The sequence below is a fragment of the Furipterus horrens genome, unplaced genomic scaffold (assembly GCF_987537825.1).
Source record: "Furipterus horrens unplaced genomic scaffold, mFurHor1.1.pri manual_scaffold_11, whole genome shotgun sequence".
NCBI lineage: Eukaryota > Metazoa > Chordata > Mammalia > Chiroptera > Furipteridae > Furipterus > Furipterus horrens.
In genome coordinates this window covers 69236689-69260095 of record NW_028327181.1, presented here as the reverse complement: position 1 = coordinate 69260095, position 23407 = coordinate 69236689, and the positions used below count along the sequence as shown (strand labels likewise).

At 52.6% G+C, this 23407-nt stretch overlaps 1 protein-coding gene across 6 annotated transcripts; it reads right to left on the bottom strand.

The window, feature by feature from the left end:
- Positions 1–805: 805 nt before the first annotated feature.
- On the bottom strand, positions 806–22728 carry SEPTIN4 (septin 4). Of its 6 annotated transcripts, XM_090257335.1 has the most exons (14): positions 21165–22728; positions 20460–20504; positions 19219–19226; positions 6808–7101; positions 6330–6423; positions 5809–5895; positions 5165–5288; positions 2532–2666; positions 2301–2418; positions 2110–2211; positions 1815–1911; positions 1560–1722; positions 1290–1389; positions 806–1028 (listed from the first exon to the last, which is right to left on the bottom strand). In XM_090257335.1, the coding sequence occupies exons 1-14, from the start codon at positions 22726–22728 to the stop codon at positions 969–971; spliced, it is 2991 nt and encodes a 996-aa protein (XP_090113461.1). In that variant the 3' UTR covers positions 806–968. The 6 variants fall into 6 exon arrangements, with proteins under 6 accessions (XP_090113461.1, XP_090113463.1, XP_090113462.1 ...); XM_090257337.1 differs by lacking the exons at positions 19219–19226; positions 20460–20504; positions 21165–22728 and adding an exon at positions 17661–17769; XM_090257336.1 differs by lacking the exons at positions 19219–19226; positions 20460–20504; positions 21165–22728 and adding an exon at positions 9177–9374.
- Positions 22729–23407: the final 679 nt, after the last annotated feature.

Here is a 23407-nt window from a genome sequence, read left to right as displayed (position 1 = left end):
TGTTGTTCCACTTACTTATTTATGCATTGATTGGTTGACTCTTGTATGTGCCCTGACCAGGATTGAACACGCAGACTTGGTATATCTGGAGGACGCTATAACCAACTGAGCTACCCTGTCAGAGCCTGGACCCCGCACCCCAAATGTTTTAACCTATCCGTTTATAAAACATTGGATCTTTTACTGCAGTTAATAAATTCCAGGAAAACATGAACCTTTCCTATGTTCACAGCCTTTATGTCCAGGGTCTAGAACAGTGTCTGCAACCTAGGAGATGCTTAATAAATATTTGTGAAATACTGGACACTTCCAGGACAGTGACTACTTTATTCACTCCCAGCACTTACTGTGGTGTTCGGTGACTGTAAAGGTTTCAACATTTGTTCAATGCTCTTTCACAGGCTTTCGAGAGTGCAGAGCTTAATTATGCATATCCCTTTCCCCAAATTAGGGAAATCAGGAAGTCAGTAGGCTCCATGCAGCTAATATCATGTTTTCCTAAGGGCAGATATCAGATCCAAAACTTCCATAGAACTGGATGTCCAGTATGTGAAAAAAATGAAGGGAGACCTAGGTCCCAGATGTTAGAGCCAGGATAGGTATGGTCAGTAAAAAGGAGAGGTCCAACTGGATCCTAGGCAAGCATTACGCCCTGTTATGGGAGAGAAAATTTTCCCCACTTCCCCTTCCTTATAGAAGCCACAAACTAGCACTGTTCTCAAGAAGCTTTTCAAAACTGAGTCTTGGGATCTTCTTGGTCTCCAGGAGGTCTAAGGATACAGACAGTGACACCAGAAGCCACCTACACATTTGTTGAACTTTATTTCCTCTGAGTCTCTGGGGAGGCAGCAGGGTATGTAAGGCGATATGGCAGTAGCTGCAGGGGCCTGAGCAGAGCTGGTGCTGGGAGGGGCTGGTACGGGCAAGAGGAAGAGGAGGAGATTTAAATATCCAGGGCTGAAAGTCAGCTAATGAGTCTCCTTCATCTGTTTTTGGATTTTGTGCAGCATCTCCTGCATCCGCCGCAGCTGGAACAGGCACATGCATCAAAATGGGTGCTTTCAGAGAGTCCTGTAGTGTTAGGGAAGTGTCCCCAAATTCTAATCCCTTCCCCCAGGGCCCTGGGGTGGATGGAGACCGTGGGTAGGGCCACTAATCTGCCAATCCAGGCCTCAGATATGAGCCAGGGCCAGGGATATCCCTGTTCCCAAACAAAAAGATACTGAGGTTTATGTTCAAGCACGGGGCCTCCCAGGCTGTCAGCCCCCGCCACCCGGTACTGCTCTCACCTCCTCATCTTTCTCTCGGATCAGCCTCTCAGTTTCTGGATCTGCCCCTGGTGGGACAGCAGGGATGGGGAAGTCGGTACCACTCTCTCGAGTTAGTTTGCTGAGGGAAAGGGGAAAGGGGAGTTGGTAAGCCTAGGGGGGGCCCCAACACCCACTTGGATTGAGCCCAGGGTCTATACAAGAAAAGTAAAAAGGGAAGGACTCGGTCTCATCCAAGGCTGTGCTTGGGATTGCTCCCCCTGCCTGCTGTCTCCTGGCTTTTGATCATACTTGCGATTCCGTTCTTTCACCACCAGGCGGGTCATGCTCTGGATACACTGTGCCCGGTAGTTCTCATAATGCGTCTCCCGTGTCACATCCTTCAAGTCCTGCATGTGAGTACGCACCAGCATTGTCCTCAGCTTCACAAAGTCGCAGTGCCCTGGGTTTTCCACTGCATAGCAAGGCTAGGGGTCAGCCAGGGGCGTGGGTAGGGGAGAGTCACTGAAGGCAAGGAGGTACCCGGTCACAAGCTCGGTGCTTTACCTTCCACGATGCCCCAAGGGTAGAGACGGCCCCTGACTCGCCGCCCTCTGGCCTCTACCACAGTGTTGCTGCCAATTACAGCAAATGGGATGCTTTCCTGGAAGAAGTTTGGAGCCTCTGTCAACACCCCCATTCTCACCTGCACCTTTCCACCTATGTCTTCATCTTCTCTGCTTCACTCTAGGAAACCAGGGTCCTTTCCCACCCCAAAGAGCCCACCCTCATATAGAATTCTACTTCTTTCTTTTGCCCAGAAGAAACAAGATGGGAAAGGGATGCCCTGGGATGGCCCCACCTTTAGGGCTTGGTCCTGTAATTTGAAGTCCTCATCCTCATCAGAGTCACAGTCTGGGAACTGGTAGATCTTGATTCCAAAGTGCTCTATCTCCTCCCGGATCTGGCAAACACACGAGGGGGCCAAAGTTCTGGAGACCCCATCCTTTCCAGAAGCCCGACTTCTCCCCTCCCAGCACCAGCTTCCCTCACTTTGCGTTTCTTGCGCTCCACTTCAGGAGGTGTCAGTGTGTCCGCCTTGGCCAAGACAGGCACGATGTTGACCCGCTGATGCAGGGCCTTCATGAATTCAACATCCAACGGCCGGAGCCTGGGGAACAGGAATCTGTGACCACCTGCCTGGGGCAGCCCTGCCCCTGGTGCTCTCGGCCTGTTCCCTTAGCAGCGCCCGGTGGTGTCAGGAGCCTCAGGCTCAGACCATACCCGTGGCCGAAGGGTGAAATGAAGTACAGGCAGCAGTGCACCCTGTTGTCTTGGATGTTCTTGCGGTTCAGGCCGCTCTCATCTCGGAAATACTGCTCAAACTGCTGGTCGATGTATTCTGCCACAGGCTTCCAGCTGGGGCAGGGAAAGACAAGCAGAGAAACAGTGGGAGTAAGGGCTGCCTAGGGAGCTCTGGGGCTGCAGAGTGGTCCCCGCCCTGAGCAGTGTTTTCAAGACCTTGATATTCCCCAGCTTGCTTCATTACATCTTCAGGGAGGTCCCTGAGTGGGACACGGGTGCATCTCACATGTCCTGATAGAAAACCAGACTAAGTACACAGGCGGAGTTCAATAAATACTAGTTTGATGAGAGGAAAGGAGCCCAGGTGATCAAACAAAGCAATAAGAAGAGCAAGGTGCCTGCAGGTGAACACCAATTGGGGGAAGCCAAGGCAGCCATAAGTCAGGTTCATGGTCCAGCCTTGGAGCCTTTGTTCATATGGTTCTACCCTCTCCTCTACCTTTCCAAAAGCCCATTCCATCCTTCAAGGCCATATCCAAGAACCACCTCTTCCACGAGGTCTCCTTTGCACCAATGCATCCTGCTCTTTTCTTCTCTTTGCCACATAGTGAGATACATAGATATACAGATAAAGTTCCTGAATATATTATTATATAAAGATTATATGTATAATCTCACTGTGTGGTAAAGAGATGGGGAGAATATATGAATTTATATATGTAACTATATATAGATAGGTAGATATATAGATATTCAAGACCCTCAATTTCCAAGTCTTTTGCTCTTCTGTTATCTAGTTGAATCCTCACTGATAGGTGCCCTGATAAGTGGACATTCTGAGCATCACTCTCATTTTATACATGAAGGAACTAAATCCAGAGCAGCTAAGAGATTTAATCCAGATCATCTTGGCTAGGAAATTCTCTCCCCACCTGCATCCCAAGCCATCTGATTCTCAGCTTGGTGTGTTTATCACTACACTGCCTGATCCATTTACTACTGGTTACTCAATTGACACACATATTAAGGAATTATTGCTCCTTACTCCCCCTGCCACTAGACTGTAAGCCTCTCAAGGATAAGGACCATTCATACCTGTTCTGCATCCCTTAAAATGTCCAACGCAGGCCGGACACCTAGTATATGCTCAATAAATTCCCACTGGTTGACTAAATGAGTATATGTGGAGGAACACAGTAAACTGTGAGGTGCCAGGCAAATAAAATATCATTATCATGGAAGGTAAGAGGAGCTAAGTAGATTAATTGAAGGAGAGGATGATAAAGTAGGAACCAGGTGCTGATTGGAGCTAGAATTTTCAGGACAAGCTCAGTTTGCTGAGACACATCCCTAGAGCAGGAAGGGTGGTGATGACATGGAGGCCACCACAATCCATCAGGAATATCTGTGAAGACCACGAAGCATGTACTAGCACAGTGCCGGGGCAAGAGTGTAAGAAATGACCCTTCCCTCAAGGCTTAGACTGCGAACCTGAAGATGAACCAATATGCTAATCAAAAGTCACGTGTTGTAATGATATAGCACACTACGGAAGTTCAGAGCACAGAAAGGTCTGCAAGGGTCCGACTAGTCTGTGTGGCAATTATCCAGGATCAGCTCCACAGACCCTGCACTCGGAAGGGCCCATACTTGGTTTGATTCTCTGCTGTGGCCATCTAGAAGTTCTTAATAATTTTGAACAAGGGGCCCCACATTTTAATTTTGCACTGGTCCTGCACTTATCATCTTAAAATTCATGAGTGTAATGTAAATAGCCCTTTACGGTTTTCAATGCACATCACACGCATCATTCTTGCGGATTTTCAGATCAACTGGGTGAGGTAGCAAGGGCCAGTGTTTTTTAATTGAAGAAACAGAAATACAGTCATTTGCTCCAGATCGTAGTTACTAAAAGCTGAATCAAGATTTGAACTCTCAGTCTAGAGCGTCTTAGCACCTCCCTTTCTCCTGTCTTTATCAGCCATTCTTCACCTCATCTACTCACAGGTCTGACCATTATCCCTCTAAGTAGCTGAAAAATAAATAAATAAGTAAAGCAGAGATGATGGCAGTGGGGGCAGCATAGCAAAGCCACCCTTTCTTTTGGCAGGTAGCCTAGAGGGTGCCTGGAATTTAAACAAAGTTCTGCTTTTTTTGCCGTTGTCTCTTCTTTCTCCCCTTCCATTCACCCTTCCTCCCATTCACTCTCACCCCATTAATAACACTTGTTTGTGGCACCTAAACTGTTGCTGTGAAAGGAAAGGAAGGAGGGAGGGTGACGTTTATTGAGCACTCACTATACATCAGGCTGTGTTCTACATGTTTTCACGTGTGTTTGCTTTCTTGAGGCTCTTCTTTCTTATCCTCTGTCCTCACCCCCATTATAGAATGATGGGTCAGAGTCAGAGGAACAAGAGAGATCGTCTATTTCAGTCTTTCCCCTCTCACTTTCCAGAGGAGACAGCTTCTAGTAAGCACTGCTATGCTCAAGGTCATAAACCTCTTCCTCCTAACAATTTGGAATAAACCTGTGTCCATGCGTGTCCCTGCATGTGTGCATGGAGCGGGTGGTAGGTGCGGAGGCAGCTGGGGCTGTGCTTGGTCACACATACCACTCTGTGTTGTTGACTGCATCCCCAAAACCCGGTGTGTCCACAATGGTGAGCCGCAGCTTCACGCCCTTCTCTTCTATGTCCACCGCATGTTTAGTGATCTCCACAGTTTGCATGATCCGCTCTGAAGAAGGGGGAAACTGAGGCCAAGGCAGGAGCAAGGACCTGCCCCATCAGGACAAACCACCCACCCCAACCAGCTTGGCTGTCCAGACTGCTCCATCCACTCTACCCCTCTTCCCACCCTGAGGCTGCCTGGGGGCCTGTTCTCTGGGAACCAGCAAGGAGCACATTTCCCAACACAGGAAATGCCGGTGGCTGTTGGCTCTGGCCCCAGCCTCTTGCTGCTCCCGGCTCTTTTCTTGGATTCCTGGAATCCTTTGGGGGTCAGAGACTCACTCAAAGGGCAGGATTCTGGTCCCTGCCCTGCCTCGGCAAATCTTTAGGGAGCTGGCTGGTGGGTTGCCAGGCTAGATAGGCCTATGGAGAGATGCTGTCGATCTCTCTAGAAGCCTTGGCTTCCTACATGCCAGGGAAGGCCCCACCCTTCAGACTCTAGAGAGTTTGTTTTCCCAAGTCAGGTCTGCCTGCTGGTCTTCAGGCGCTGCCGTCCCCCTCCCCTCCAACCTCCCCAGGTTCTTTACCTTCAGCACTGAGGAGCTTCCGGTCCCGGTACAGATCAGTGAGGAAGAGGCTATTGACAAGAGTGGATTTCCCCAGGCCAGACTCTCCTGACAGGGGAGAGAAGACAGAAGTACCAAATCAGAACATAAGATCAAGAGCCAAGAGACAACCCCACTAGACCAAGGTGTGAGGGGAGCTGCTTCCAATTTAATTGGGAAGAGACTAATCAAACCATAGTATTTTAGAGCTGGAAGGAAGCAGAGGAAACAGCTTTTCTGGCCTTCTCATCTAAATGCGGCACAGAGAAGGTAATAGATTGCCCAAGTTCCCCCAGAAAAAGGCAAATACAAGACACCTATTGGTCAAGTGTTCTTTGCACCACTTGACCCCATGCGCATACTCTCAGGTACCCATGGCAACAGCTATTTTGCAAAAAGGGATAGCAGCTTGCTTTCTCCTTCCTTAGCTGTACCTCCTCCCCACATACATACCATCCCCACCTGAAACACCCTGGCCCAGCCCGACCCTGCCCCTGCTCTACCTGCCACCATGAGGGTGAAGTCAAAGCCTTTCTTCACAGACTTTCGGTGAACTTGATTGGGGAGAGTCGCAAAGCCCACATACTCCTTGTCATCCTAGTATACAGGGAGTCACAGTGCAGCAGGGTGAGAGGAAGGAGGGGCCCCGGGACCCAACACCAGCCTTCTCCCTCTCTCCTAGGTCTTTGCCCAGCCTTAGAGGAGCAGTGCCAGGCTCCTCTGCGGTCCCATCTGGGGCCACCAGCTGGGCTCCTGTTCCTGCCGATACTATCAGTTTTCAATGCACATCAGGGCCAATACACAGAGCTGGGGCCAAGAAGGGACAGAGAAGTCCCAGCTCAACATGCATGAACATGTGTGCACACACACACATAGCCACACGTGCACCTCCACATGCACACGCTCAGGCTCTCTCTGCTCCCGCCCTGGGTCTGCCTGCACCAGCCCCCTGAAAAGTAAGCGTAGGGCTGGTGGCTCTACCTCAGAGGAGTCATAGGGGTCAAGCTTGCCCCACGGACTGCGGGGCCTGGCGGAGGGGCTGAGCGGGGCTGAGGCACAGAAGTACTGCTGGCTGTCAGAGGGCTGGGGCCACAAGGGGGGTCTGAACTCCAGGTCATCCTGGTAGAGGTCTGGGGCCTGGGGTGTCGGCTCCGGAACCTGGGGCCTGGACACCCAGGTCTTGGCCTCTGGTTGGTGGCAGCTCTCGTCTCCTGGGAAATCCTTCCCGAACTTGTTCAATTCTGCATCATCTGTGTCCTCCAGGAAGCGCTTGATCTGGGGTTTGGGGGGGGGGGTTAGGCGGGCAGGTAGCAGGAAGGGAAGAATGAAGGAGGCCGACAGGAGAAGGCAAGAGGGAGAGAGGAAAGCGCTTGTGGTTAGAAGGGAAAGACACTGCACTAGCAGCCAAGCCAGAGGAAGTGCTCACCGTCCCTCCCTCGCCTGCCCACACGCAGGTCCAAGGAGCCAGGAGAGGCCCCAGGGTCCTGGGCAGCCCTGAAGCCTAGCAATGGCTCGAGCAAACTGAGTAGCTCCCGTCCTGATGCCCCCAGTCAACGTGGTGCTGGCTGAGGCTGCCCTCCCTAGGGGTCTGGCCACGCCAGGGCCAGGGACTACCTGGAAGGCTAGAAAGTCAGACTGAGCAAGGGGGAGCAGATAGGGGTATTAGAGCTGGAAGGAGAGTGTGGCTCAGGATTCAAGGAGAGTGCCAAGAGTCAGGAGGGGCCAGGGCAGGAGGGAGGGGAGAAGGGCGCTGCCAGCAGGGGGCCCCATGCCTCCTGCCACTGCAGGTGAGGGAGCTCTGGGACTGGGGTGCGGCCTCTGCTGGGAGTGCTCACTGCCCAGGGCTCACTGCCCAGAGCTCAGTATAGCTGACCTGAAACCCCTATTCCAGACAATGAGCCACACCAGAGCCTGAGCCTGGGCCCCAGGGGGGAAGGGCAAACCTGGCAGTGGGTGCTGTGTGTGGGTGGAGGGGATCTAAGAGGGACCAGGTGATGTAGATGGGAGGACACTCGGGCTCCAGAGCTGCTGACAGCCCCCAACCTCAGTGAGGGACGTACAGGGGAAGCACCCCTCAGTTGGCCCTTTCCCCTTCTGCCTGCAGTTGGCTTTAGGCCAGCAATGCAGGCGGGGATCTGGTCTGAACTGGGAACCACAGAGGTAGTAGGCAGAATGGCTGGCTCCTCACTGGAGACTGGCCCCATCCCGTCTACAGCTCATAAGAGAGGCCACTACCCTCATTCTCACCCTCAGCTCGAGACCCAAAAGCATCCTCTCTCCTTTGGGGGACAGCCCCCTTTGTGGGGTGCCTGGCAGTGCTGGGCTCAGCTCTGTCTCACAATAGCCACGTGCTGCCCCCGGACAATGGACAACGGCCGGCTTCAGAGGCTGACTCACCCTCTGGGGATGGCCAGCCAGTGGGGGGTACCCCAGACCACTGTGGAGTCCCAGCCAGGGTTGGGGGAGGTAAGATGGCCACCATCTTCCTGCAGCACCCCATTCTACAAAGGGGGGAACTGAGGGAGGGAGGGCATTCCCACTGCCAGGTGTATGCCAGGGGAAGGGATTGAGATAGAGAGGCTAGTGGGAAACGTCCCCTCAGAGCTGCTTCCAGGCTGTGGCTTCTCAAGTCCCCATACCTGCTTATAGACACAACCTCCAGGCCTTGCCCGGATTGGGGAGGAAAAGATGCCCTTTAGCCTGACACTGGAACCAGCATGTGAGGACTTAGTGACCAGGAGAGGCTGTCCTGAGGCAAGCCTGACCTTACATGCTTCTCTCACCCGTAATATTCACAGGGTCCAGTGCGGTGACAACACATCCCAGTTTATGTTTGTTGTCCAATGATTAATTGTGCCCCTTTCCACTCTCAAAAGTGTCCCAGCTTGGACGATGAATCATGGCAACAGAGAAAGGATGGGGCTGAGGGACAGCAGGTCTTGTTTTCTGGCAGCTAAAGAGTCTGGGGAATTCCAGAAAACCCTGCTCCTCTGTACAACGCCATAGCAGCCCAGCAGTCAGCCTGGGCATCGAGCTAAGGCAGGGAGCAGATGCTGCTCTACCTGGTTTCCACAGGGGCACTGACTCAGGCAGGGAGAGGGAAGGCACTGATGGAGACCCCACCCCACACTCTTCCAGCAGAGCCACCAGGAATCCAGCATCATCCTCCCTGCCAGCGCTGGCTGCCGCTGGTCAGCATGGAGGGCCCAGGGACCTCGCCTCCTGTCTGTCCTTCCCTACCCCCCCAGCTCTGCCAATGACCAAATCATTTTCTGGCTTTGAGCCCCAATCCCAGCCAAGGCAGGGGAAAGATAGGTCAGGTCCACCCATTTCCCAGACCAGCACCTTACCCCAGCTTCAGTGCTGTCCTCAGGGACAGAACTGCCTTGACATCCCACTGCACGGTCCATGTCCCACGCCTCACACTCCCTGTTGGCAAGCTCTAGGTCTAATTTTATCTCTCAGGCAAAGTCCCTCACACACAGAAGCAGCCTGATCTTGATGCTCTTGCAATCCTGCGTCCTGGCTTGCTCCTTTTCCTTTCTATTTGACCTCCCCCTGTCTCTGTCAGGGGCCAAAAAAGCCTGTGGAATGTCCTTCCCCACCCCCTCCTCCTCCCCTTCCCTTGGCTCCCACCCTCCAAGGACAGCTCAGCTGCAGCAGGGTCACTGGTGCAGTTCCCTCCTCCTCTGATTGGCTGTCCCATGATGTCTGCCTGCTGCCTGCCTGCTGCCTACCCCGGTGGACACAACACCAACCTCCCGAGTCTGTCTGCAGACCAAGTTCTTGATCCACTTGGTCTCTCCTGGTAACCCCCACGGACACTGAGACCTGTCAGAGGGTTGTGAGCTCTCCCCAAGTGACCTGGGCCATCTGTACATGGGGCTGGGCTACCCAGGACACTCCACTCCCAAAGGATCCCAATCTCTCTCTTCCCCCTTAACTTTAAGCAGCACTGAAGTAGGGTGGGATATCCTATAATCCCCTTGTCATAGATTCTCATGGGAGCGGATCCAGTTTTCTTCCCAAGTCCCCTTGTGTTTTCCTAGCAGAGAACTCCACTGTCTTCAGAAATCTGCCCCTGCAGAGAGCCCCAGAGGGACTCCTCCCACCCAAGGATACCTGACCTCTACCTCATGGGGACCTGGGTCACTTCCATCACTTGCAGGGTCTGTGGACGAGCTGCTGGCACTTGGTCTCTGGGGGGCAGGAGTTCAGGCCAACAGGAGGCTGGCATCCTACGGGCTTCAGAGTTGCCAATTAGGTGGGAGACAAATTGAGGGGCCTGGCTGGGAGTGCGCTGATGAAGCACTTGACTAGGAGTCGGGAGCCCAGTGTTTCTGGTTTGGCCAGAAATCCTTTTTGCAATTTTTAAGATTGTTTTAATTTCAGGGCCATTATGCCCAATTGTGAATGGCTCTTCCTCGACTCCCAGGAAGGCTAGGGGAAGAAAGCACTCCCAGATGGCTTTGAACCTGAGGAGAGACAGTGCACTGCAAAGCTCAGGATGGTATTAATGTTGGCCTGTCCTTCTTTTTTCAGGCAAATGAAAAACCCCTGGGGCTCCTGGGCTGGAGAGCTCTCCCCTATGATCTCCTTTCAAAAAGAGACCCTTATAGAAGAGTCTGGCTTGACATGAACCAGTGTCTTAGGACAGGGCTGGCTTGAAGTCAGGGACCTGAGACTGAGGGCTGGTGGTGGTGGGATGTCTTTAATTGGAGAGGAACAGGGTGGCCTCAGCCAACTTGAAAACACCAAGACCTCAGCTGAACTGAACTCAGTGTGTGGCAGAAAAAGCCCCTCTTGGCCTCTGCTGGACTTGGCACTGGGGACAATCAGTGCTCCCCCAGGCTTCCATCTCTGGAACAATTCGTCTGTCCGTCCCATGTGGGGAGAAGGATGGAGGCAGGAATAAAGACAGGCACCACTTGGCCTCTCCCAGGAACCCCCCTTTGGGGAAGGTCACAGGGTTACCAAGACTTCCTGGCCAAGACTTGGGCCTCAGCCTGGACACAGCTTGAGAGACAAGAGCCCAAGAGGTTGGCCTTTCTAGACCCAGAAACTTCCAATGCCATGGGGTCCAGGAAGCTCCCTTCTGGAGGGTGCCCACAGCCAACATCCTGACCCACAGGCTGGTCATGGGTGTCCTCCTGCTGTAAGCAGCCTGTGCCTCCCAATGCAGTGCAAGGCTGGGGGCTTCCCGACTGGGAGGAGAAGCTGCCGCGGGGCCTGGAGGCCCTGACACCTGGCATAGTGTGTCTGCGGCGGGCTCTGGCACCAGTGGCAGAAGAGCTGGCCAAACATCAAAACTTCCTACCTGGGGGCCTCCAGGGAGGCTGGCTGGGGTTACTGTTTCTCCTCCCACTGCAGGCAGGTGGCAGGAATGAGCTCCCCCCAACCCCAGCCACTGCAGAGGGATCTGGTTTGGGGAGGTGGGGGGTGTGGGATGCTGCAGGAAGAAGCCTTCCCATGGTTCCTCTCTCAGAGGCAAAGGGATATAGCTGATCCCAGGGAGTAGATGGTGGGCTGGGCTTCTCTCTCAGGGGTCCCTGGACAGATGGCCCTGTGGGAAAGGCCCAGGTGCTGCCCTTTGCCAGGCTGTAGGAAGGAGGGCCCAAGCGTCTTACCATCCCTCTTGGGGAGGCAGGCACTGTTTGTGGGCCTCCTCTGTGTTTTCCAAAGGAAGTTGGTGCTGGACCCTGACCTTAGAGTAGGTGGGTGAAGAGGGGTCACCCAGGTAACAGCTGACCCAAGCAAGGGCGGGGACCCCCACACACACACCCGCATCACTGACGCGCCCTTCCCAGCACAACATTCGAGTATCAACCGGCGCACCCCAAACCCAGCACGGACCCACCCCTTCGTCCGAGAACACGGGCAGCACCCCGGGGGTCGAGGCTCACCTCATAGCTACTCAGATCATAAACAGAAACTTGGGAACAGCGACAGACCAGTGTCTGCCTGTGCCCACAACCGGCGACAGCGCCTCCCGCCCGGCACCTCCAGGGCTGCGGCACCGCCGGTCCCCGCCAGCCGCACGGGAGCGACAGGCCCTGCGCACCCCGGCCCTGCCCCGCGCACCCACCCTAACCCGGCCTTACCATGGCTGCAGCCCGGGCAGGGCCGGTTCTGCCTGGACAGCGCCCGTGGGACCCGCGGCCGGAGCTGCGCGCCAACCTAGCCGCACAGCCGGCCCCAGCCCGCCGCTCCGAGTGCGGACTGGCGGGGGCGGGGCCCGGGGCAGGGGCGGGGCGAGTCAGCCCCGAGGCGGAGTCTGCACTCGGCGGAGTGGGTAGGGGGTTGAGGTTGCACACTGGACAGGGTGCGGTCGGCCTGGCGGCAAGCCTGGCAGCCCGCGACCCCCAGAGGCACAGGGTTCGGAGAGGCGCTCAGAACAGTGCTGCACTCTCACCCGGCTCTGCCTTACTCAGCTCCTAGAGAGTGTATTCTTGGGGCAGCGTAACGCCCTGGGGGCTTGAGCCGGTCCCCAGCACAGAAGAAAGGGTCCACTTGGCACCCCAGGAGATGCCTTTGGAAGGGGGGGTGGCCTATGAGTTGGAGAAAAAACACTAGCACCCCGCAAAGTCCTCAAGATTTGTGGGAAGGTAATCTGACTGTTGTCCAAGTCACTGATTATCCATAACCCCTCCACACCTCCAAGGTGGAATGGCAGACCTTCTCCACCTCCACCCAAGCTGTGAAGAAGAGACAGAAGGGTCCCTTTGTGCAAGACCCTAGATTAAGGATTAAAGAAGATTTGCTGCATAAATTATCCCCGGGGTCCTCTGCTGGAGAGGCTGAGTGGACTTTCCCGCTTGCCTGGGGCTGAGGAAGGTGGAGAGGGCCTCAGGAGAGGCCAGCCCAAGCATGCTGGGCCAGCAGGTGAGATGCTGTGGGGACAGATGCCCCAGCAGCTTTAGAGGCGTTAGAGGCTCAAAGGATCAGCAGCAGTCAGGGGGTAGAAGACGCTTATGGCGTCGGGGGCTGATGGGGATTTCCTTAGCTAATACAGGACTGAGCCAGTCAGGCTTCTGTAGAAGTTTCCAGAAGCATACCCCTTCCTGATTCCCAAAAGCCTTCCCCTATGGCAGGATGACTGGCCTGAATACACTTTGGACAAAACTGAAGCCCATAGGCATGGCCTTCTCTATTGGTAGAAGGGCCAGAGGCCTACCTATCCTGTGGTCTGGTTGGAGTCAGTTAAAACGCATCAGAGAGGGGGAGGGGACCCAGGTAGGCAGGTGAGATCAGGCTCAGAAAACTAGGAGATGGTATTGGATATTTAGCACCAGTGGGCTGCAGGATAGAAGCAGTAGTTGGTGCTTAAAGAAATCAATTCATGCAGAGGACCCTTTTCAGCTGGGTGACCTTTCTTCACCTCCCTGGGCCTTAATTTCCACATCTGAAAATGAGAGTATTAAACTAAGCTAAGATGCAGCCAGCGGCTTGGCTCCAATGAGAGAATGAGAAAGTCTCCTGCAAAAGGCCTGGGGTAGATCAGGAGATCTGAAGCTGTGCTCAGGAAAACAAAGACATAAAAGAGTTTCTTTAAAGAGAAACCAAAGGCTGTTGGAAGTGTGCCGAAGCAGCAGCAGCTGCTGTCATCAGACTCCGATGTCAAACTTAAAGCCTCACTCTTGGGAACTAGCTGTAGACCACTGATCCTCACGCACGCACTCATAAGAACACCTCTTGGGTGCTACCACCGGCAGTCAGCATGACCCGGGATGGGGGTGCTGGGCCCAGGGTAGAAAGCCTAGGTCAAGGAAGAAAGGTGCCATGACAAATCCTTGTTTTCTACAATCATAGCATCCCCCCTACCCCCAGTCCCAGCTGCAGTTCCAGCATGGACACAGACACATCTCAGAAGGCTGCTCGGTTAGCTCATCCTCAGCTGCAGCTGGAATCCCAGCTCTGTGCTGGCACCTGCTGCCCAGGCCCCAGAGAGCCCTGTGTGTCCTGAGGCACATTGGAGAGGCTCCAAGAGGGGCCTGGGCTATGAGACTCATCTCAAAGCTAAGAATCTTGGGGTCCTGATGGTCAGTTTCTTTGTAATCACTGCGCCACAGGCCCAACACAAGGCATGCTTGGCAAAATGAAAGCTGAAGACAGATCTGCATGACTAGCGAAGGCCACTTTTGCCTCAGTAGCAGTTTCTCTTAAGTGGTACAGGAACTAATTGTACTTCCCTTCCTCCAGAGGTGATGAGTCACTGATGACATAGTCAGAGCCCCGGTGGGGCCAAATGGCTATCACTGGGTTGTGTCTTTCAAGGAAACCTTAGCCAGTCTATCTAGGAAGGTCTGTGCAAAGTCAAGAAACCAAAATAACCTAAGCCCTACTCCTCCCTCTACTGCTCCACAGTGTCCCATGATCCTGGGGCAGGTGTGAGATGGGGGTGACAAGGCCAGGGAGCACTGTTTCCTGGCACCTGCTGAATAGCCACAGTTCTGAAGCTGGCAGGATGCTAGAAGCCCTTCCAACACCCTCTCTACAGCAGGGCAGGACACAGGCACTCAGGGATGGATGGGGCTGACATACCTCCCAAAGCCACTACCTACTGGAGTCTGACTCCCTTCAAGGACGGTCTGACCTTCTGGCGTCTGCTTATGGCCAAAAACTCACTGCCTCTAACAACTGTCCTTCCATATTTGGGTAGTGAGTTCCCAAGGTCATTACACTGAGCTGAAATTGGTCTCCCTCTTACCTTTACACTCCAAGTGCCTCCATGCCAGAAGCTTTGCTCACTCATTTCACTGGACTCTGTTTTGTCCTTTGAGGTCCACACCCCTTCGAGTGACCCATCTGTATACCTTTTTCTCCCAGAATACCCACAAGCCTCTCAAGGACAGGGAGTATGTCTCCTATTTTAACCTCTATTCAGTGAATGTGTGGTGTGATGTCTGCCTGGGTGAGAGACGAGGCCTCTGCCCCCGGGAGATGTCTGGTCAATATGGATTGACTGAAAGGAGTCATTGATTAGTTTTCCACTCTGATTTTGGAGCACAGACAAGCCTTGAGGCTCTGGGCTTCTTTGACCCATAACCTGCCCTTCATTCTGGCTGCTTACCAGCTCACATCCAATGCCCAGCTTCAAAGTTCACAGGCAAAGACATAGGTGTTACCCCCACTAAAACCTTCCCTTCGTGATTCTTGATCTCTAAAGGTGCTGCAGAAATACTGAGAAGTTATTTGCCAGGAAGATGTGGCTACAGAAGAAGGGTTTCTACACCCCACCTGAATCCCTGAGGCAGGACGCTCCCTTGGTGCTCTCACCTTTGATGAGCCAGCTCTGAGCCTCTGTTGCTTCACATAATAGGGAGAAAAAAAGTTTGCCTCAAAGGAGTGCTATGACGGTTCACTAAGGCGACACATTTCGATGGAATAGCCACTAAAATGAGCGGTAGCTACGATCTCCGCTAACGAGAAAATTACCAATACTGAACCACCAACTGTCAACTACTTCAAGTGCCTTCCCTGCAAAGGATCAGGCGTGTGCAAGTGAGCTGAGTGTAGTGATAGAAGATCCTTAGACTAAAGTGACATGGGCATGACCATGCTGCCACCAACTGAGGAGTCTGCTTCTCCAGCTATGCACCACTCCATCTTTAGAAAACAGGTCTTGGTTGCAGCCTCATTGAGACCAATTCCTCAAAACAGCCACTGTGGTGACTCCTGGAGCTAAATGACTTTGCCTGTGGTGGCTAGGCCAAGGAAATGACTTGGACCGGCCGGTCTTCCCACCTACAGGGTCAGAGCCTGAGCTGCCCTCAGGAACTGCCTCACATTCTGTCCCCCGCCTGCAGGCCTTCCTTCAGCCCCCAGGTGCAGCTGTCTGGTGCTTCCCCCTTCGTGGCAGCTGGACAAAGCAGCTGAGCAGAGAAGGGTGAAGGGCCATGGTCATTTCTGTCCCTCAGGACAGCCCTCCTCTGGCTGAGCAGCTGTCCGGGTGGCTTCTGTGTTACAGATTTGCTTCCTCGCCCAAGTGTGCACTCGCCTCTGAAACCAAGCTCTGATCAACCCAGGCCCCCTGCTTCTCCTCTTACTTGAAAAAAACACCCCAGAATTTCAAACATCACCAAACGACTCTGACAGAAAGACACAATGTTGGATATGGGTTCCAGGCAGAGAACCAAGGAGCTTCTGGAAATACACCAGGAAGTCCAAAATGGATGTGGCAGATTCTTCCCCTGTAGGATCGCTCTGGGAAGAACCCCAAACTGAGGGATTCTAGCCTCACTTGATAGATATAGCAGGAAGTAAAGCACCTGTACACTGACAGCCTGAGTACTGCCATCAAGGCTGAGGAGGCCTAGCATTTTCCTGCACCCATTTTATAGGCAGAGGTAGCAATCTGCCCAGGTCGCCAATGAGGGAGGGACATGATCCCTCTGCCCTGTGCTTGCAGTGGCTCCTGCTGAGGAACTCCATATCCCAGCCCATCCTAGGGTGACCAATCGCCCTGTTCTGCCCAGGACTAAGGAGTTCTCAGGACACAGCACTTCCAATGCTAGAACCAGGAAAGTCCTGAGCAAACCCTGATGAGTTGGTCAACTTAGCCTGTCCCCAAAATAGCAAGTCTAGGCCAGAGGTCACCAGCCTCCTATTCTGCTCTGGACTTGACTGCCCATGGTACCTGGAAATGAACAAGGTACCATCTGACAGGAAAAGGAGCTATGTGGCGAGGGGTCAAGCTGCTCCTGAGGTGCACTGCCCCATTTTCAGCATCTGCTTCATTTTTTCAACAATTCCCTTTCGTCTCAACTATGAGACTCTGTACAAAGCAAGAGAAAACGAGAGTGGGAAGGATGGTTGCAGGGCTCCTTTCTGATGGCCCTTGTCCAAGGATTCTATTAACATCCCCATGAATGCAGCGCCTCTCTGCACTCCTCCTAGGTTCTGGAGTTTTCTCTGTCTAGGAAGTCTACACGAGCAAATCATCTCTGTGTCTCAGGAGCCAACAGGAGGCTGGCTGTACCATCTCCCAGGGGCCAAATGACACGTCACCCTAAAGACGCTGAAGTCCACCTTAGGTATCACTGAGACAGCCTCCTCTGGTTCCTGGCCTGTTTTCCAGAGTTGGTTTCTTGCATAATTGATAGATATAGCAGGAAGTAAACCACCTTGTACACTGACAGCCTGAGAAGTTACACCCAAGGGCAAGTAGGTTGGGTGCCTGAAGAACATAGGATCTTGGGGTCAGGGCAGCCCCATCCCATCATGGGTGTTGCAACCCCTCCCATCAAGAGCTATTTTATTCCATAGAATCCCCCCAGGGCTGTATGAGAAGCAGCTCCTGCTGACCCCATAAGGCACCCTCAGGACCTTCCTGTTGAGCTTTGGCTAGTTCTGATATCAAAAAACAAAACAAAACAAAAAAACCCATCAGGAATGCATCCCTCAGTCCAGCATAACCTCCTCTGCGAAGACTCCAGCCCATAACATCCCAATCCAAGGATGAGAAGTATCTGTCCACCCCACTCTTTAGACAGAAGGACCGTGAGGAGCTGCTTGGGAGGAGACTGACACAGAGATGGTCTGAATCATGCTCCATCCCCAGCTGTGGACCTAGAAGGGCCTGTAAAGCTCCACAACAGACATGCTGCCCTCCACGAGCCAGGCGCCGCGGCCGGGCCACCAGAGAATTCCTGCCAGGAATGGAATCTGGAACAGGCTCTACAGTCAACCATTCCCAGACCAGAGGAACCAGAGGCCTTGGATGCCAGCACCACAGTGTCTCCAACTGAGGGCAGCCTGTGGGCCCTGCAGCCAGGGGTGGGGGGTGGGGGAGCTGGCTGGGAACGCCTAGCTCTCACACTTGGTGAGTACAGTACCTGGCCCACCTCCATGCCACGCCACTTCCAGAGAGCCAGGGAGACCAGCAGGCCCAGCTGCCTGCGAGTCTTCTCTTTCAGCTTCTGGGGAGCAGCTCTGCTACTGAACAGGGCTGGAGAGCTGCAATTATCCAGACAGGATAAGAGCTATTTTGGGAAGGAGCTGTCCTGCTGCCAAGGCATTTGACTTTTTAAACCAAAACAAGATGGGGCAGAATAGGGAGGAACTTGCTCAATCAAAAACATCATATCCTGAAATAGGAGAAATATTCCTTCCCCAAGGTATAGATTTGCATCAAGGGGTGGGCAAGAGGCTAGCTGTTAAGATACACCTCCTGGCTTTGGGAAGGTGGAGGTAATCTGATCCCATCAAATTCCAGGCGCACTTCCTCTGTCCTAAGACCTTCCAAGAGCACCTTTTGAGTCTGTTGCATTTATTTGGACATTTGAGCACAGACTATTTCATATTGTTGTTTCCTGCCCATGTCTTATCTCTCCATCCAGACGGTAACTTTCTCAAGGCCAAAGAACGTGTGTGCTATGAGGCTTCAATGCCTTCCCCAATAGTACCTGGCAAAGTTGAAGGCAGCTAAATAAAAATTGTTTGTGGAAGGAAGAGAGAGAAGGAGGAAGGAAGGGAGAAAGAAAGGGAGGAAGACGAGGATTTACTGTCTTGCAGTGAGATAATCTCTAAAAGTAGCTGCTCCCATCCACAGCTGAGCACAGGGAACAGGGCTGGATAAGAAGCCATGGCAGAGGGGGTGACAACCGCATTTCTGGCACCTCCTCTGCAGCTGCTCTGTTATCTGAGCTCAGGCTGTTCTGCCCCTCCCCCCCCCACTTGTTTTTCATCTGTAGTCAACTGTCCATCCTGGGCTAGCCCACGGGAGAGACCCAGTAGAAGCCATGCTAGGCTTTGGGTAAGAAAGAGAGATGGCATCAGATAGATGGAGCCAGGAAGAGCTTGGACTATCTTATCAAACATGGGCCAAGAGGAACTAAAGTACTTATGGGAACATTGTACTATAAAACCAGGACACTGACAAATTCAGGACACAGGGCTGCTGAGAGCAGAGTTCACCTTGTGGCTTTCCAAGGTGAGGACTCAAATAGTGTGTAACCCAGAAAAGCGTCCCCTTTCTGGAGTGCCCTAGGCTGGAGAGAGGAAAGCCAAGTGGGGACCAATCCAACCTACGGCTTCCCAGACAGCCTTCCCACAGAGCACTTGGCAGAATTCATCATTTGCCAAAAGGTCTCTACTCTCTTCAGAGCTGCAAACTAGCTGTTATAGCATCTTCCCGCAAATTCCCCTCTGGGGAGATGTAGCCCCATGGGAGCATCTTGGCAAGTGGGACACAGGCTAGATTTCAGCCCCCCCTTGCCCCACTTGCCCTCTCTGCCAGGTGCCCTTGTGCGGTGAACCACCTGCCCAACAATAGGGTGCAGCTCTGTCTCCCTCCTCCACCCCCGCTTTCATCAGAAGACGAGACAGGGACTTGGATAAGGGGGGGAGGGGAGCCCAAGAAGCCCAACAGTAACTTCCCAGGAGCATTCTTACCTCCTCATCTGTCACAATGGAGACGTGAAGGCAGGCATCCCCAGTGGGCAGCAAATGGAATTCAGAGTGCCAACAGGAGGGGAAAGAGAGAATTTTACTGAAGATGTGCAGTGGACTTGGGCATAACTTGGCCCAAATCCCCTCCTATTGCAAGTGGCCCAAATAGCACCAGATAGCATTTCCTGGGTGCTCACCATTGCCCAGCATTATACCATGCTAAGTGTTTTACGTGCAACAGCTTGGTCAGTCCTCACAAGAACCCTAAAAGGAAGCCATTGTTCCCATTTACCGATGGGGAAAACTAATAATTAGAGCAACAGAAAATACTTACCCACTGTCACAGAAAATAGTGGACACAGGGCTCAAACCCAATAATACAATTCCAGAATCCATACCCTGCTACACGTCTACTTTACGGAGCTTTGGTCCCTCTGTGGGCAGGGCTGCCCTTCTCTGCTGAGGGTTGCTGCTGGCTGGGATTGAGCTGTGTTTCCAGGACTCTCTCTTCCTTAGGAACCTCCTCATCCAGAGCCCTGGCCTCCCTCGCACTCACACGGCTGGAGCATATTTTGGACTACAATGCTTGAAGCAGGAACTCCTTACTACTAAGATTCACGTATAAGGGCTGGTCCTACCTTCCCTCCCACCAGGTAAGTCAAGATACAAGGGGAGTCAGGGGGTCACCAAATCCTGAAGACACTTCTCTTAAGGACTTCAGAGTTGGCTGTAGGACCCACTGATGGCCTCGAGGCAGAGGCCCAGACACCCCTGGTAATCCTGATGGGCAGCAGCCAATAAGTACCTTCCAGATCCTGGAATCGGGGTGTGAGGAGGGTTCTGAGGAACCAGAGACACATATGAGGAGACCCCTCAACGTGATTTAGTGTGGGATCAGCCCTGAGGAAGACTGTGAAGCAGATAATTTGTTTGGCTGGGGTTGGTTTATCACATGATAGGTGAGATCAGCTAAGCTGAAAGGCCACAGGCTTATTTCATTCTCCATTCCAGAAGTGACTAATTCCCATTAAACCCAGACCCTTAAGAGGGGACCAAGTCCCAGAGGAATAACTAATTCCTAGAATTTTAGGCAAGAGAAGTTCCTCTGCTCCTCCAAGTCACAACACTAGCATGCACTGCGACCTAACAGACCTGGCTCTGTACATAGCTCGAGGCTACCCTCCCATCTGTCCTCCTGCTGCCCAGACCCCCACAGTGGACCCAGAGGAGGGGAAAGCACAGACCTTTTAGCCACCAGATGACACGATTGTACATTTCCTCAGAGACATCTGAAAGTAACAGAGTGGTGCTTTTTTTTCTCTCTGTGGAATGCACACTCCCTTCCCCCCTCTACTTAGCATCTAGCTCCCTTTCTAGCTCCACATTTCTCCACCCAAGGGTGCCCTCAGCCTTTGATCCTCTCCAAGAAGCACCTCTGTTCTAGGACTAAATGCCGCATTCCCACTCTTCCTCTCCCTTTTCTTCTGCCCTCTGTGCCACTGTTCGTGCCTTTCCCCTCTTGGAAGCGTTGAGTCCCAGCTCGCCCATGCCCCACCTCCTCCACTTGGTTGCCAGAATATTTACCTGAGGACCTTATTTTCTGTACTAGCCCTTACCAGCCCTCAGCCCAGCTCAGCTCTTCATGCCCACGCTCAGGAAGCAGCTTCCCCACCCTGCACACCGCCTACGACCTTCCATTGAAAGGTTAAGCAGCATTGCCTGGAAGAGTCACTGCCTGACGCCGACCCAAGCATCGCCATCGATGTCATTAGCTTGGATCTCAGAGAAGCTGGAGGGGAAGGAATGGAGCAATGGGCTCAAGGAAGGGTCTAGCTTTGGCACTGGCAGGAGAGCAACTCTGAGGCCCAGAATGAAGAGGGGGCCTTCCCTGCCCATGTCCCACCTTACTAATTTGGGGTTGCACCTGGGCAGTCTGCTTCTTCACTTACCCAAGAAGAAAGCACTAAACCTTTGAATGGGTTGTTTGGAGGTGCACTTGGGGGCCTGTTGCACTTCCCTCAATGGTGCTCTGCTTGGAGGCTCCTTTGGTGATTGTAGTGGTGGTGGTGGTGGTGGTGGTGATAGACTTGCCTTCTCTCTCTGGAACATCAGATCCTCACAGAAGGGGCTTGAGTCCATTTCAAAAGAGGACAATGAATAGTCTATGGGATGAGGAGATTTAGGCTCGAAATCAGGTGCTGTTGGTTGGCTTTGGGGCATTTCAACTTCAGTATTGAGTAAGGCCCACCATGAGGACTCAGGCCCATACTTAGGTAAGGACCGAGGGGGTAAGGGCCGAGGGGTCAGTTCCACTTTTGCATGAACAGAGGGATTTGGGGAGGGTTCTGGATACTTGGGTATGGGTCCTGGGGACATGTAGACACTTTCTGAGGGTCTCTGGGTATGCTGCTTATAGACAGGCTCAGGAGAGGTAAACATGGAAGACTTGTGGGGGCTCTCAGATCCTGCTCGAGATGTCACACGGTGAGCTGTGTGTACTGGCTGTGCTCCTGAGCAGATAGTGACCCTACGGCTGACCAGAGAGTCTCCTTGTACTGGGGACTTTATGTTGGACTCTACTTCTGATGACATTAAGACTTTTGGGGAGGGCTTGGGTTCGGTGTAGGCAGAATGCTTGCGAATAGGCTCAGGCTCTGTACTCATAGCACCTTGGTGGCCACCATCCACGTCTTTAAGGACAGAGAGTGTGAGGGGTGATTCCAAGTTCTTGTTCCTATGCAAGGCTTTGGGTTCTGTATAAATTAAGCTATGACGACCTGTTTCAGACTCTTGGCCAGGGATCCTTTTCTGGGCTGTTCGAGAGTCTGCAAAAATGCGTCTGCTGCCATGTTCCGTGCTGGAGGGCCTCCTTGGAGATCTGATTTCAGCAGCAGTCACGCTCTTTCGGATGGGCTCAGTTTGGACTGCTTCATCCTTTGGGGAAACCAAAGGCCTACGGGGAACTCTGACCCCTTGTGGGTACTGGACCTTGGAGGGTGGGTCTTCTTGTAAGATTTGTGTATTTCCCTTCTGGTCTACAAAACTCAAGTGGCGAAAGGATTTGGCACCTTGGGTTAATGAGTAACGATTACTCATGTCATGCCCTGACTTGCTCTCACCCCCCTTTCGTGTTGCTTCTTCTCTGGAGGGACTAATATTCCGCTGCATCTGAACAGCATGGGAAAATGGTGTCTGAGTTTGCTGGATCTTTTGCTGAAGAGCAGAATGGCGGTATGCTTCTGATTTGGATCGGTTCTCAGTTCCTCTAGGGGTGGGTGCTCCAGAGAAGTTGGGTCCTGGTTGGAGGGAAGCAGAGCGAGGATAATCTGATGACGAAGTAGGAATGACGGAATGCCGAGCTTCTGATCTTTGATGGCTAGAAGGGTTGATGGGGATGGCAGCACTTTGCTGGGTTGAGACAGCAATGGACGCATGTCTCTGCTGAGGGCTCGTGTTAGTAATCTCAGCTCCTTTCTGTGCTGAAACTGTTACCTTGGGACCAGTTTTATCCATCTTAACTGTTTGATAGTGGCTGCTCCTCTGGTTAGAACCCATATTTTACCAGCTGGCTTGTATTCAGGGTCCTAATGAAGCCTGAATATTTACCCTCAGTTTTAAGAGCTGTTGTTCTTGCACTCCCACAAAAGTGGCTGCTGTTCTCAAAGAGTCCCCTTAGCTACCTACCTGGTGATGTCATAAAGGAGCTTCCTATTAAACATCCTGGCATATAGCCATAATTCTTCAGAGAATCGCAAGCAGTAACTGCAAGGAAACTGGATTTGTCTTTGGAATTGACACACCAAGGCTTTGGCTAAGTTCTTAGCAAAACAGGATTTCCTGGTGTATAGGGAAGGTTCTGTATCCTCCCTTACTCTCCCCAGATCCCAGGAATTCTCAGAGACTTGTCAGAAAAGGAATCGGTCCAAATATCCTAAGGCAAGTCTATTCAAATCAATTATGCTGTTAGTCCCAGTCTTGCAAGGCCCAAATCTGTCCCAGTTTGGTTTGGAACCACACTTTATACAAGTCAAAAAATAGAGCCCAACCTTTTCCAGATTTCACTGGTGGTTTGGCTGACCATGGGGTAAAAATCAAGGGTCATAAATTCTCACATCCTTGGCTCAGGAGTGAGGGGAGGATTGTAAAAGGGACTTGGAGTCAGTCATTGGTTTCAATCATAAGTGACTTCTTG

What these genes read in the sequence shown, in the direction of transcription:
- SEPTIN4 (XM_090257335.1), bottom strand. Translation starts at nt 22,728, where the DNA reads ATGGATAAAACTGGTCCCAAGGTAACAGTTTCAGCACAGAAAGGAGCT. An exon ending in GCAGTCAACAACACAGAGTG is followed by an intron (nt 2,667 to 5,164) that starts GTATGTGTGACC and finishes TCCCTGCCCCAG; the next exon opens with CTGGAAGCCTGTGGCAGAAT. An exon ending in ATTTCACCCTTCGGCCACGG is followed by an intron (nt 2,419 to 2,531) that starts GTATGGTCTGAG and finishes CCTGTTCCCCAG; the next exon opens with GCTCCGGCCGTTGGATGTTG.